Genomic DNA, 16,514 nt, shown 5'->3' with positions numbered 1-16,514 from the left:
GTAAGGAGACTACTGACTGCACATTATCAGGACAGGCTCAGACAGTGCTGGGTGTCAAATGTAAGGTGACTACTGACTGCACATTATCAGGACAGGCTCAGGAAGTGCTGGGTGTCTAATATACTGTCACCTACAGAATGCACATTATCAGGGCAGGCTCAGGCAGTGCTGGGTGTCTAATATACTGTCACCTACAGAATGCACATTATCAGGACAGGCTCAGGCAGTGCTGGGTGTCTAATATACTGTTACCTACAGAATGCACATTATCAGGACAGGCTCAGGCAGTGCTGGGGTGTCTAATATACTGTCACCTACAGAATGCACATTATCAGGACAGGCTCAGGCAGTGATGGGTGTCTAATATACTGTCACCTACAGAATGCACATTATTAGGACAGGCTCAGGCAGTGCTGGGTGTCAAATGTAAGGTGATCTACTGACTGCACATTATCAGGACAGGCTCAGGCAGTGCTGGGTGTCTAATGTAAGGTGATCTACTGACTGCACATTATCAGGACAGGCTCAGGCAGTGCTGGGTGTCAAATGTAAGGTGATCTACTGACTGCACATTATCAGGACAGGCTCAGGCAGTGCTGGGTGTCTAATGTAAGGTGATCTACTGACTGCACATTATCAGGACAGGCTCAGGCAATGCTGGGTGTCTAATGTAAGGTGACTACTGACTGCACATTATCAGGACAGGCTCAGACAGTGCTGGGTGTCTAATGTAAGGTGACTTACTGACTGACTGCACATTATCAGGACAGACTCAGGCATTGCTGGGTGTCTAATGTAAGGTGACTACTGACTGCACATTATCAGGACAGGCTCAGGAAGTGCTGGGAGTCTAATGTAAGGTGACTACTGACTGCACATTATCAGGACAGGCTCAGACAGTGCTGGGTGTCTAATGTAAGGTGACTACTGACTGCACATTATCAGGACAGGCTCAGACAGTGCTGGGATTCTAATGTAAGGTGACCTACTGACTCAGGCAGTGCTAGGTGTCTAATGTAAGGTGTCTAATGTAAGGTGACTACTGACTGCACATTATCAGGACAGGCTCAGACAGTGCTGGGTGTCTAATGTAAGGTGACCACTGACTGCACATTATTAGGACAGGCTCAGGCAGTGCTGGGTGTCTAATGTAAGGTGACTACTGACTGCACATTATCAGGACAGGCTCAGACAGTGCTGGGTGTCTAATATAAGGTGACCACTGACTGGACATTATTAGGACAGGCTCAGGAAGTGCTGGGTGTCTAATGTAAGGTGACCAGTGACTGCACATTATCAGGACAGGCTTAGGCAGTGCTGGGTGTCTAATATAAGGTGACCACTGACTGCACATTATCAGGACAGGCTCAGATAGTGCTGGGTGTCTAATGTAAGGTGACCACTGACTGCACATTATTAGGACAGGCTCAGGAAGTGCTGGGTGTCTAATGTGAGGTGACCACTGACTGCACATTATCAGGACAGGCTCAGGAAGTGCTGGGTGTCTAATGTAAGGTGACTACTGAATGCACATTATCAGGACAGGCTCAGACAGTGCTGGGTGTCTAATGTAAGGTGACACTGACTACACATTATCAGGACAGGCTCAGGAAGTGCTGGGTGTCTAATGTAAGGTGACACTGACTGCACATTATCAGGACAGACTCAGGCAGTGCTGGGTGTCTAATGTAAGGTGACACTGACTGCACATTATCAGGACAGGCTCAGGAAGTGCTGCGTGTCTAATGTAAGGTGACCAGTGACTGCACATTATCAGGACAGGCTTAGGCAGTGCTGGGTGTCTAATATAAGGTGACCACTGACTGCACATTATCAGGACAGGCTCAGAAAGTGCTGGGTGTCTAATGTGAGGTGACCACTGACTGCACATTATCAGGACAGGCTCAGGAAGTGCTGGGTGTCTAATGTAAGGTGACTACTGAATGCACATTATCAGGACAGGCTCAGACAGTGCTGGGTGTCTAATGTAAGGTGACACTGACTACACATTATCAGGACAGGCTCAGGAAGTGCTGGGTGTCTAATGTAAGGTGACACTGACTGCACATTATCAGGACAGACTCAGGCAGTGCTGGGTGTCTAATGTAAGGTGACCAACTGACTGCACATTATCAGGACAGGCTCAGGCAGTGCTGGGTGTCTAATGTAAGGTGACCAACTGACTGCACATTATCAGGACAGGCTCAGACAGTGCTGGGTGTCTAATGTAAGGTTACACTGACTACACATTATCAGGACAGGCTTAGGCAGTGCTGGGTGTCTAATGTAAGGTGACACTGACTGCACATTATCAGGACAGGCTCAGGAAGTGCTGCGTGTCTAAGGTAAGGTGACACTGACTGCACATTATCAGGACAGACTCAGGCAGTGCTGGGTGTCTAATGTAAGATGACCTATTGATTGCACATTATCAGCACAGGCTCAGGCAGCGAGGGGTCCACATACCTGTATGATCTTCTGACCGTGCATGGATGAGCTCACATCAATAACAAAAACGACTCTTTTGGAGATTTGAGGCAAATTTTCAGGTGCAAAGAAATGTACAAAGTAGCCATTGATGACCTTAGCAGGAAACAGAATATTATAAAACCCTAGGACAGATATATTTTTTACAGAGAAATAAATACTTTATGTCATCCCAAAAAATCTACCTGGATGTCGCCCACATTTTGTGACCTATCAACATCGTATTTCACAACAAATTCACCATCCAACACGGTGGTCTGGCACCCGGCACAGGAACGCTGCGCTTCCAAAGATGGTTTAAATAAAACACGTCCCTAGAAAAAAAAAAGAGGTATACAACAACAGTGCGTATAAAGACTCTGCAGAAAACCATTTGTTAGACTCTCACTAATGTGCCCCTCTCTACAATTTAAATAACCGCTACAAATTTGCACCAACTGAGAAAGAACGGAAAAAAGTATAATGGAATAATTAAATTATGTAATTAAATGATACAGATCCAGGTGTGAAGTTTTATAAACTATATCTCCAAAATTATATTATAAAAATGTATGTAGGTCGATGTTTAGCCAGTATTTACACATCATAATGGCAAGGGTACTACAAGTAATGCCATATAGCCAGGGCACGTTTGGCCAGTAATGCCACACACATAACCAGTAATATCTAAATATTGTAATGTACGGTCGGTGAGAAGTTCAAATTCTTCAAATATCTATGATTCCAAACTCCAAACAGCTTTATTTATTTGTAATAAAACATTAAAGGGACACCAAACTCAATTTTTTTCTTTCATGATTCAGATAGAGCGGCAATTTTAAGCAACTTCCTAATTTACACCCATTATCAAATTGTCTTCATTTTCTTGGTGTCTTTATTTGAAAAGCAAGAATGTAAGTTTAGATGCCGGCCCATTTTTGGTGAACAACCTGGGTTGTTCATGCTAATTGGTGGATAAATTCACCCACCAATAAACAAGTGCTGTCCAGTGATCTAAACCAAAAGTTGGCTGGCTCCTTAGCTTAGATGCCTTCTTTTTCAAATAAAGATAGCAAGAGAACGAATAAAAATTGATAATAGGAGTAAATTAGAAAGTTGCTTAAAATTGCATGCTCTATCTGAATCATGAAAGAAAAAATATGGGTTCAGTGTCCCTTTAAGGGCTATATTACAAGTGGAGCGCTAATTTTTCGCGTGTCCGTAAAGGGACAAATTAGTCTGTTTACGGGTGCATGATAAATTACCAGTAATTACAAGTGGCTGGTAAATATTACCTCAACCTTGCGGTAACAATTAGCGCTCTGAAAATTAACCAGAGATCAGATCTCTGATTAATTTTCCAAATGTCCCCTTATTGCCCCCAAATTTAAGTGTAGTGTTGGTAATAATCAAATAAACAATGTAGCATTTCTTAAAAAAACAAAAACAAAGCAGTTTTTAGGGCTTAAAGTTAGCGGGTATGACTTTATATTACGGTCTAAGGGGACTGTGTGTTTCCTGTAAATATATATGTATGTGTTAATATGCTTATATACATATATATTTATGTGTTAATATGCTTTTATACATATATATTTATGTGTTATTATGCTTATATACATATATATTTATGTGTTAATATGTTTATATACATATATATTCATGTGTTAATATGCTTATATACATATATATTTATGTGATACTATGCTTATATACATATATATTTATGTGTTAATATGTTTATATACATATATATTTATGTGTTACTATGTGTATATACATATATATTTATGTGTTAATATGTTTATATACATATATATTTATGTGTTACTATGTGTATATACATATATATTTATGTGTTAATATGTTTATATACATATATATTTATGTGTTACTATGTGTATATACATATATATTTATGTGTTAATATGTTTATATACATATATATTTATGTGTTACTATGCTTATATACATAAATATTTATGTGTTACTATGTGTATATACATATATATTTATGTGTTATTATGTGTATATACATATATATTTATGTGTTAATATGTTTATATACATATATATTTATGTGTTACTATGCTTATATACATAAATATTTATGTGTTACTATGTGTATATACATATATATTTATGTGTTACTATGTGTATATACATATATATCTATGTGTTAATATGTGTATATACATATATATTTATGTGTTATTATGTGTATATACATATATATTTATGTGTTAATATGTGTATATACATATATATTTATGTGATACTATATGTATATACATATATATCTATGTGTTAATATGTGTATATACATATATATTTATGTGTTAGTATGTGTATATACATATATATTTATGTGTTATTATGTGTATATACATATATATTTATGTGTTATTATGTGTATATACATATATATTTATGTGTTAATATGTGTATATACATATATATTTATGTGTTAATATGTGTATATACATATATATTTATGTGTTACTATGTGTATATACATATATATTTATGTGTTACTATGTGTATATACATATATATTTATGTGTTACTATGTGTATATACATATATATTTATGTGTTATTATGTGTATATACATATATATTTATGTGTTAGTATGTGTATATACATATATATTTATGTGTTACTATGTGTATATACATATATATTTATGTGTTATTATGTGTATATACATATATATTTATGTGTTACTCTGTGTATATACATATATATCTATGTGTTAATATGCTTACATACATATATATTTATGTGTTAATATGTGTATATACATATATATTTATGTGTTAATATGTGTATATACATATATATTTATGTGTTAGTATGTGTATATACATATATATTTATGTGTTAATATGTGTATATACATATATATTTATGTGTTAATATGCTTATATACATATATATTTATGTGTTAATATGTTTATATACATATATATTTATGTGTTACTATGTGTATATAAATATATATTTATGTGTTATTATGTGTGTATATACATATATATTTATGTGTTAATATGTGTATATACATATATATGTATGTGTTAATATGCTTATATACATATATATTTATGTGTTAGTATGTGTATATACATATATATTTGTGTGTTACTATGTGCATATACATATATATTTATGTGTTAATATGTGTATATACATATATATTTGTGTGTTAATATGTGTATATACATATATATTTGTGTGTTACTATGTGCATATACATATATATTTATGTGTTAATATGTGTATATACATATATATTTATGTGTTAGTATGTGTATATACATATATATTTATGTGTTAATATCTGTATATCCATATATATTTATGTGTTACTATGTGTATATACATATATATTTATGTGTTACTATGTGTATATACATATATATTTATGTGTTAGTATGTATATATACAGTACATATATATTTATGTGTTACTATCTGTATATACATATATATTTATGTGTTAGTATGTGTATATACATATATATTTATGTGTATATATATATATTTATGTGTTACTATGTGTATATACATATATATTTATGTGTTACTATGTGTATATCCATATATATTTATGTGTTAATATGTGTATATACATATATATTTATGTGTTAATATCTGTATATCCATATATATTTATGTGTTAATATGTGTATATACATATATATTTATGTGTTAGTATGTGTATATACATATATATTTATGTGTTAATATGTGTATATACATATATATTTATGTGTTAGTATGTGTATATATATATATATATTTATGTGTTAATATGTGTATATACATATATATTTATGTGTTAATATGCTTATATACATATATATTTATGTGTTAGTATGTGTATATACATATATATTTATGTGTTAATATGCTTATATACATATATATTTATGTCTTAGTATGTATATATACAGTACATATATATTTATGTGTTAATATCTGTATATACATATATATTTATGTGTTAATATGTGTATATACATATATATTTATGTGTTAGTATGTGTATATACATATATATTTATGTGTTAGTATGTGTATATACATATATATTTATGTGTTACTATGTGTATATACATATATATTAATGTGTTACTATGTGTATATACATATATATTTATGTGTTAGTATGTGTATATACAGATATATTTATGTGTTAATATGTGTATATAAATATATATTTATGTGTTAATATGTGTATATAAATATATATTTATGTGTTAATATGCTTATATACATATATATTTATGTGTTAATATGTGTATATACATATATATTTATGTGTTAATATGCTTATATACATATATATTTATGTGTTAATATGCTTATATACATATATATTTATGTGTTAATATGTGTATATACATATATATTTATGTGTTAATATGTGTATATACATATATATTTATATGTTAATTTGTGTATATACAGATATATTTATGTTATTATGTGTATATAAATATGTATTTATATGTTAATGTGTGTATATACATATACATTCATGTGTTAATATGTGTATATACATATATATTTATGTGTTAATATGCTTATATACATATATATTTATGTTAGTATGTGTATATACATATATATTTATGTGTTAATATGCTTATATCCATATATATTTATGTGTTAATATGTGTATATACATATATATTTATGTGTTAATATGTGTATATACATATATATTTATGTGTTACTATGTGTATATACATATATATTTATGTGTTAGTATGTATATATACAGTACATATATATTTATGTGTTAATATCTGTATATACATATATATTTATGTGTTAATATGTGTATATACATATATATTTATGTGTTAGTATGTGTATATACATATATATTTATGTGTTAGTATGTGTATATACAGATATATTTATGTGTTAATATGTGTATATAAATATATATTTATGTGTTAATATGTGTATATAAATATATATTTATGTGTTAATATGCTTATATACATATATATTTATGTGTTAATATGTGTATATACATATATATTTATGTGTTAATATGCTTATATACATATATATTTATGTGTTAATATGCTTATATACATATATATTTATGTGTTAATATGTGTATATACATATATATTTATGTGTTAATATGTGTATATACATATATATTTATATGTTAATTTGTGTATATACAGATATATTTATGTTATTATGTGTATATAAATATGTATTTATATGTTAATTTGTGTATATACATATACATTCATGTGTTAATATGTGTATATACATATATATTTATGTGTTAATATGCTTATATACATATATATTTATGTTAGTATGTGTATATACATATATATTTATGTGTTAATATGCTTATATACATATATATTTATGTGTTACTATGTGTATATACATATATATTTATGTGTTAATATGCTTATATACATATATATTTATGTGTTACTATCTATATATACATATATATTTATGTTAATATGCTTATATACATATATATTTATGTGTTAATATGTGTATATGCATATATATTTATGTGTTAATATGCTTATATACATATATATTTATGTGTTACTATGTATATATACATATATATTTATGTGTTAATATGCTTATATACATATATATTTATGTGTTAGTATGTGTATATACATATATATTTATGTGTAATATGCTTATATACATATATATTTATGTGTTACTATGTGTATATACATATATATTTATGTGTTAGTATGTGTATATACATATATATTTATGTGTTAATATGCTTATATACATATATATTCATGTGTTAATATGCTTATATACATATATATTTATGTGTTAATATGCCTATATACATATATATTTATGTGTTACTATGTGTATATACATATATATTTATGTGTTACTATGTGTATATACATATATATTTATGTTTTAATATGTGTATATACATATATATTTATGTGTTAATATGTGTATATACATATATATTTATGTGTTAATATGCTTATATACATATATATTTATGTGTTAATATGTGTATATACATATATATTTATATGTATATACATATATATTTATGTGTTAGTTAGGGATGCACCGAAATTTCGGCCGCAGAAAGTTTTTCGGCCGAAAATGGCATTTTTGGCTATTTCGGTTTTCGTTTTTTTTGCCTGTTATTTTCGGTAAAATTATTGTGTAGCATGTTTCAAATGTGATGCTAGCCTAGAGCTGCTGTTTAAGGTTATTACTTGACTTACTGTTCTGCATATAATGAGTTTTCTAGGACTATACTTTATTTGGATAATTGGTTAAAAAAAAAACTGTTAAATATGATTCTGTTACATAGAACTAAATGAAGAATAATACAGTATATTGATATTTATTATTGTTTTAAGTAGGGATGCACCAAAATTTTGGTCACAGAAACATTTTGGCCGAAAAATTGCATTATTTTTTGCCTGTTTTTTTTTTCTTGGTAAAATTATTGTGTAGCATATTACTGTTTTAAGATATTTTTGTCCAATTTTAGTGTGTTACTTTCAATAAAAGTGTGGGCTTTTTTTTATTGGCTCTTTTTTATTGGCTCTAATTATGCAAAAAAAAACAAACTAAAAAAAACGAATTTGAAAAAATACATTTTCGGTATCAGTTTCGGGTTTCGGCCAAGTGCATCCCGGATTTTCGGATTCGGTTTCGGTCCAGAATTTCCATTTCGGTGCATCACTAGTGTTAGTATGTGTACATATACATATATATATATATATATATATATATATATATATATATATATTTATTTATGTGTTAATATGTGTATATACATATATATTTATGTGTTAGTATGTGTACATATACACATATATATATATATTTATGTGTTAATATGTGTATATACATATATATTTATGTGTTAATATGTGCATATACATATATATTTATGTGTTAGTATGTATATATATATATATATATATGTGTGTGTGTGTGTTAGTATGTGTATATACATATATATTTATGTGTTAGTATGTGTACATATACACATATATATATATATTTATGTGTTAATATGTGTATATACATATATATTTATGTGTTAATATGTGCATATACATATATATTTATGTGTTAGTATGTATATATATATATATATATATATATATGTGTGTGTGTGTGTTAGTATGTGTATATACATATATATTTATGTGTTAATATGTGTATATACATATATATTTATGTGTTAATAGGTGTATATACATATATATTTATGTGTTAATATGCTTATATACATATATATTTATGTGTTAGTATGTGTATATACATGTATATTTATGTGTTATTATTTGTATATACATATATATTTATGTGTTATTATTTGTATATACATATATATTTATGTGTTAATATGCTTATATATATATATATTTTTTTATGTGTTAGTATGTGTATATAGAGTACATATATATTTATGTGTTAATATGTGTATATACATATATATTTATGTGTTAGTATGTGTATATACATATATATTTATATATATATATATATATATTTATGTGTTAATATGTGTATATACATATATATTTATGTGTTAATATGCTTATATATATATATATATATATGTGTTAGTATGTGTATATACAGTACATATATATTTATGTGTTGATATGTGTATATACATATATATTTATGTGTTTATATGTGTATATACATATATATTTATGCGTTAGTATATATATATATATATTTATGTGTTAATATGTGTATATACATATATATTTATGTGTTAATATGCTTATATACATATATATTTATGTGTTAATATGTGTATATAAATGTATATTTATGTGTTAATATGCTTATATACATATATATTTATGTGTTAATATGTGTATATACATATATATGTATGTGTTAATATGTGTATATACATATATATTTATGTCTTAGTATGTGTATATACATATATTTCTTTCATGTAATTGGCAAGAGTCCATGAGCTAGTGACGTATGGGATATACATTCCTACCAGGAGGGGCAAAGTTTCCCAAACCTTAAAATGCCTATAAATACACCCCTCACCACACCCACAATTCAGTTTTACAAACTTTGCCTCCTATGGAGGTGGTGAAGTAAGTTTGTGCTAGATTCTACGTTGATATGCGCTCCGCAGCAAGTTGGAGCCCGGTTTTCCTCTCAGCGTGCAGTGAATGTCAGAGGGATGTGAGGAGAGTATTGCCTATTTGAATGCAGTGATCTCCTTCTACGGGGTCTATTTCATAGGTTCTCTGTTATCGGTCGTAGAGATTCATCTCTTACCTCCCTTTTCAGATCGACGATATACTCTTATATATACCATTACCTCTGCTGATTTTCGTTTCAGTACTGTTTTGGCTTTCTACAACATGTAGATGAGTGTCCTGGGGTAAGTAAGTCTTATTTCTTTCATGTAATTAACAAGAGTCCATGAGCTAGTGACGTATGGGATATACATTCCTACCAGGAGGGGCAAAGTTTCCCAAACCTTAAAATGCCTATAAATACACCCCTCACCACACCCACAAATCAGTTTTACAAACTTTGCCTCCAAGGGAGGTGGTGAAGTAAGTTTGTGCTAGATTCTACGTTGATATGCGCTCCGCAGCAAGTTGGAGCCCGGTTTTCCTCTCAGCGTGCAGTGAATGTCAGAGGGATGTGAAGAGAGTATTGCCTATTGAATGCAGTGATCTCCTTCTACGGGGTCTATTTCATAAGGTTCTCTGTTATCGGTCGTAGAGATTCATCTCTTACCTCCCTTTTCAGATCGACGATATACTCTTATATTTACCATTTCCTCTACTGATTCTCGTTTCAGTACTGGTTTGGCTTTCTACAAACATGTAGATGAGTGTCCTGGGGTAAGTAAGTCTTATTTTCTGTGACACTCTAAGCTATGGTTGGGCACTTTATTTATAAAGTTCTAAATATATGTATTCAAACATTTATTTGCCTTGACTCAGAATGTTCAACTTTCCTTATTTCCAGACAGTCAGTTTCATATTTGGGATTATGCATTGAATTATCATATTTTTTCTTACCTCAAAAATTTGACTTTTTTCCCTGTGGGCTGTTAGGCTCGCGGGGGCTGAAAATGCTTCATTTTATTGCGTCATTCTTGGCGCGGACTTTTTTGGCGCAAAAATTATTTTCCGTTTCCGGCGTCATACGTGTCGCCGGAAGTTGCGTCATTTTTTGACGTTATTTTGCGTCAAAGATGTCGGCGTTCCGGATGTGGCGTCATTTTTGGCGCCAAAAGCATTTAGGCGCCAAATAATGTGGGCGTCTTTTTTGGCGCTAAAAAAATATGGGCGTCATTTTTGTCTCCACATTATTTAAGTCTCATTATTTATTGCTTCTGGTTGCTAGAAGCTTGTTCACTGGCATTTTTTTCCCATTCCTGAAACTGTCATTTAAGGAATTTGATCAATTTTGCTTTATATGTTGTTTTTTTTCTTTTACATATTGCAAGATGTTCCACGTTGCAACTGAGTCAGAAGTTACTACAGGAAAATCACTGCACAGTGCTGGAGCTACCAAGCTAAGTCTGCTATAAACTTTTGGTATCTGTTTCTCCAGCTGTTATTTGTATTGCATGTCATGTCAAACTTATTAATGCAGATAAAATTTCCTTTAGTACTGTTACATTACCTGTTGCTGTCCGTCAACATCTAATTTTCAGAGTGTTCCTGATAACATAAGAGATTTTATTTTTTAAATCCATTAAGAAGGCTATGTCTGTTATTTCTCCTTCTAGTATACATAAAAGTCTTTTAAAACTTCTCTTTTTTTCAGATGAATTTTTAAATGAACATCATCATTCTGATACTGATAATGGTTCTTCTGGTTCAGAGGTTTCTGTCTCAGAGGTTGATGCTGATAAATCTTTGTATTTGTTCAAGATGGAATTTATTCGTTCTTTACTTAAAGAAGTGTTATTTGCATTAGAAATAGAGGATACTGGTCCTCTTGATACTAAATGTAAACGTTTAAATAAGGTTTTTAAATCTCCTGTAGTTATTCCAGAAGTGTTTTATCTCCCTGATGCTATTTCTGAAGTAATTTCCAGGGAATGGAATAATTTGGGTAATTTATTTACTCCTTCTAGACGTTTAAGCAAATTATATCCTGTGCCATCTGACAGATTAGAGTTTGTTGGGACAAAAATCCCTAAGGTTATGGGGCTGTCTCTACTCCTGCTAATGTACTACTATTCCTATGGCAGATAGTACTTCATTTAAGGATCCTTTAGATAGGAAAATTGAATCCTTTCTAAGAAAAGCTTACTTATGTTCAGGTAATCTTCTTAGACCTGCTATATTTTTAGCGGATGTTGCTGCAGCTTCAACTTTTTGGTTAGATGCTTTAGCGCAACAAGTAACAGATCATAATTTTATAGCATTATTATTATTCTATAACATGCTAATAATTTTATTGGTGATACCATCTTTTGATATCATTAGAGTTGATGTCAGGTATATGTCTCTAGCTATTTTAGCTAGAAAAGCTTTATGGATTAAACTTGGAATGCTGACATGTCTTCTAAGTCAACTTTGCTTTCCCTTTCTTTCCAGGGTAAATAATCATTTCGTTCCTTTCCTCACAACAAGGAACAAAAGCCTGATCCTTCATTCTCAGGAGCGGTATCAGTTTGGAAACTATTTCCAGTTTGGAATATATCCAAGCCTTATAGAATCCTATAGCCAGCTCTTAAGTACCTATGAAGGTGCGGCCCTTATTCCAGCTCAGCTGGTATGGGGCAGATTACGTTTTCTTCAAAGAAATTTGGATCAATTCCGTTCTTAATCTCTGGTTTCAGAAACATTGTTTCAGGAAGGTACAGAATTGGCTTCAAGTTAAGGCCTCCTGCTAAGAGATTCTTTTCTTTCCCGTGTCCCAATTGACACAGCAAGGCTCAGCATTTCTGAAATGTGTTTCAGATCTAGAGTTGGCTGGAGTATTTATGCCAGTTCCAGTTCTGGAACAGGGGCTGGGGTTTTATTTTATCTCTTCATTGTACCAAAGAAGGTCAATTCCTTCAGACCAGTTATGGATCTATCATTATTGAATCGTTATGTTAGGATACCAACATTCAAGATGGTTACTGTAGGTCTATCCTGCCTTTTGTTTAGCAAGGGCATTATATGTCTATAATAGATTTACAGGATGTGTATCTGCATATTCCGATTCATCCAGATCACTTTTAGTGTCTGAGATTCTCTTTTTAGACAAGCATTACCAGTTTTGTGGCTCTACTATTTGGTCTAGCCTCAGTTCCAAGAATTTTTTTCAAAGGTTCTCGGTGCCCTTCTTTCTGTAATCAGAGAATAGGGTTTTGGTATTTCCTTATTTGGACGATATCTTGGTACTTGCTCAGTCTTCTCATTTTCGAAGAATCTCATACGAATCGACTTGTGTTGTTTCTTCAAGTTCATGGTTGGAGGATCAATTTACCAATCAGTTTATTGATTCCTCAGACAAGGGTAACCTTTTTAGGTTTCTAGATAAATTCAGTGTCTATGACTCTGTCCTTGTCAGACAAGAGAAGTTTAACATTGATATCAGCTTGTCAAAACCTTCAGTCACAATCATTCCCTTTGGTAGCCTTATGCATGGAAATGTTGGATCTTAGGACTGCCGCATCAGATGCGATCTCCTTTGCTCGTTTTCACATGCGACCTCTTCAGCTCTGTATGCTGAACCAATGGTGCAGGGATTACTCAAAGATAACTCAATTAATATCTTTAAACCGATTTTACGACACTCTCTGACATGGTGGACAGATCACCATCGTTTAGTTCAGGGGGCTTCTTTGTTCTTCCGACCTGGACTATAATCTCAACAGATACGAGTCTTACAGGTTGGGGAGCTGTGTGGGGGTATCTGACGGCACAAGGGGTTTGGGAATCTCAGGAGGTGAGATTTCCGATCAATATTTTGGAACCCCGTGCAATTTTCAGAGCTCTTCAGTCTTGGCCTCTTCTGAAGAGAGAGTTGTTCATTGTTTTCAGATAAGACATTGTCACAACTGTGGCATACATCAATCATCAAGGAGGGACTCACAGTCCTCTGGCTATGAAAGAAGTATCTCGAATTTTGGTTTGGGCGGAATCCAGCTCCTGTCTAATCTCTGCGGTTTATATCCCAGGTATGGACAATTGGAAAGCGGATTATCTCAGTCGCCAAACGTTGCATCCGGGCGAATGGTCTCTTCACCCAGAGGTATTTCTTCAGATTGTTCAAATATGGGAACTTCCAGAAATAGTTCTGATGGCTTCTCATCTAAACAAGAAACTTCCCAGGTATCTGTCCAGATCCCGGGATCCTCAGGCGGAGGCAGTGGATGCATTTTCACTTCCTTGGAAGTATCATCCTGCCTATATCTTTCCGCCTCTAGTTCTTCTTCCAAGAGTAATCTCCAAGATTCTGAAGGAATGCTCGTTTGTTCTGCTGGTAGCTCCGGCATGGCCTCACAGGTTTTGGTATGCGGATCTTGTCCGGATGGCCTCTTGCCAACCGTGGACTCTTCCGTTAAGACCAGACCTTTTGTCTCAAGGTCCTTTTTTCCATCAGGATCTGAAATCCTTAAATGTAAAGGTATGGAGATTGAACGCTTGATTCTTGGTCAAAGAGGTTTCTCTGACTCTGTGATTAATACTATGTTACAGGCTCGTACATCTATATCCAGAGAGATATATTATAGAGTCTGGAAGACTTATATTTCTTGGTGTCTTTCTCATCATTTTTCTTGGCATTCTTTTAGAATACCGAGAATTTTACAATTTCTTCAGGATGGTTTGGATAAGGGTTTGTCCGCAAGTTCTTTGAAAGGACAAATCTCTGCTCTTTCTGTTCTTTTTCACAGAAAGATTGCTATCCTTCCTGATATTCATTGTTTTGTACAAGCTTTGGTTCGTATAAAACCTGTCATTAAGTCAATTTCTCCTCCTTGGAGTTTGAATTTGGTTCTGGGAGCTCTTCAAGCTCCTCCGTTTGAACCTATGCATTCATTGGACATTAAATTACTTTCTTGGAAAGTTTTGTTCCTTTTGGCCATCTCTTCTGCTAGAAGAGTTTCTGAATTATCTGCTCTTTCGTGTGAGTCTCCTTTTCTGTTTTTTCATCAGGATAAGGCGGTGTTGCGAACTTCTTTTGAATTTTTACCTAAAGTTGTGAATTCCAACAACATTAGTAGAGAAATTGTGGTTCCTTCATTATGTCCTAATCCTAAGAATTCTAAGGAGAAAATCGTTGCATTCTTTGGATGTTGTTAGAGCTTTGAAATATTATGTTGAAGCTACGAAATCTTTCTGTAAGACTTCTAGTCTATTTGTTATCTTTTCCGGTTCTAGGAAAGGCCAGAAAGCTTCTGCCATTTCTTTGGCATCTTGGTTGAAATCTTTAATTCATCTTGCCTATGTTGAGTCGGGTAAAATTCCGCCTCAGAGAATTACAGCTCATTCTACTAGGTCAGTATCTACTTCCTGGGCGTTTAGGAATGAAGCTTCGGTTGACCAGATCTGCAAAGCAGCAACTTGGTCCTCTTTGCATACTTTTACTAAATTCTACCATTTTGATGTATTTTCTTCTTCTGAAGCAATTTTTGGTAGAAAAGTTCTTCAGGCAGCAGTTTCAGTTTGAATCTTCTGCTTAGGTTTTTCATTAAACTTTATTTTGGGTGTGGATTATTTTCAGCAGGAATTGGCTGTCTTTATTTTATCCCTCCCTCTCTAGTGACTCTTGTGTGGAAAGATCCACATCTTGGGTAGTCATTATCCCATACGTCACTAGCTCATGGACTCTTGTTAATTACATGAAAGAAAACATAATTTATGTAAGAACTTACCTGATAAATTCATTTCTTTCATATTAACAAGAGTCCATGAGGCCCACCCTTTTTTTGGGGTGGTTATGATTTTTTTGTATAAAGCACAATTATTCCAATTCCTTATTTTATATGCTTCGCACTTTTTTTCTTATCACCCCACTTCTTGGCTATTC

At 31.9% G+C, this 16,514-nt stretch overlaps 1 protein-coding gene across 2 annotated transcripts in view; it reads right to left on the bottom strand.

Annotated features, from left to right (window-relative positions):
- Positions 1–16,514, bottom strand: part of LOC128666545 (inter-alpha-trypsin inhibitor heavy chain H3) — a 218,486-nt gene that overhangs the window by 139,233 nt on the left and 62,739 nt on the right. For both annotated transcript variants that reach the window (XM_053721209.1, XM_053721210.1), the window contains exons 7-8: positions 2,673–2,801; positions 2,467–2,583 (exon numbers count right to left, since the gene is read on the bottom strand). In XM_053721209.1, coding sequence (XP_053577184.1) covers positions 2,467–2,583; positions 2,673–2,801 — 246 coding nt within the window. The remainder of the gene's footprint in view (positions 1–2,466; positions 2,584–2,672; positions 2,802–16,514) is intronic.

This window comes from Bombina bombina, chromosome 7 (genome assembly GCF_027579735.1).
Source record: "Bombina bombina isolate aBomBom1 chromosome 7, aBomBom1.pri, whole genome shotgun sequence".
NCBI lineage: Eukaryota > Metazoa > Chordata > Amphibia > Anura > Bombinatoridae > Bombina > Bombina bombina.
The sequence above is the reverse complement of the archived record's forward strand: the minus strand, read 5'-3'. Positions and strand labels throughout refer to the sequence as shown.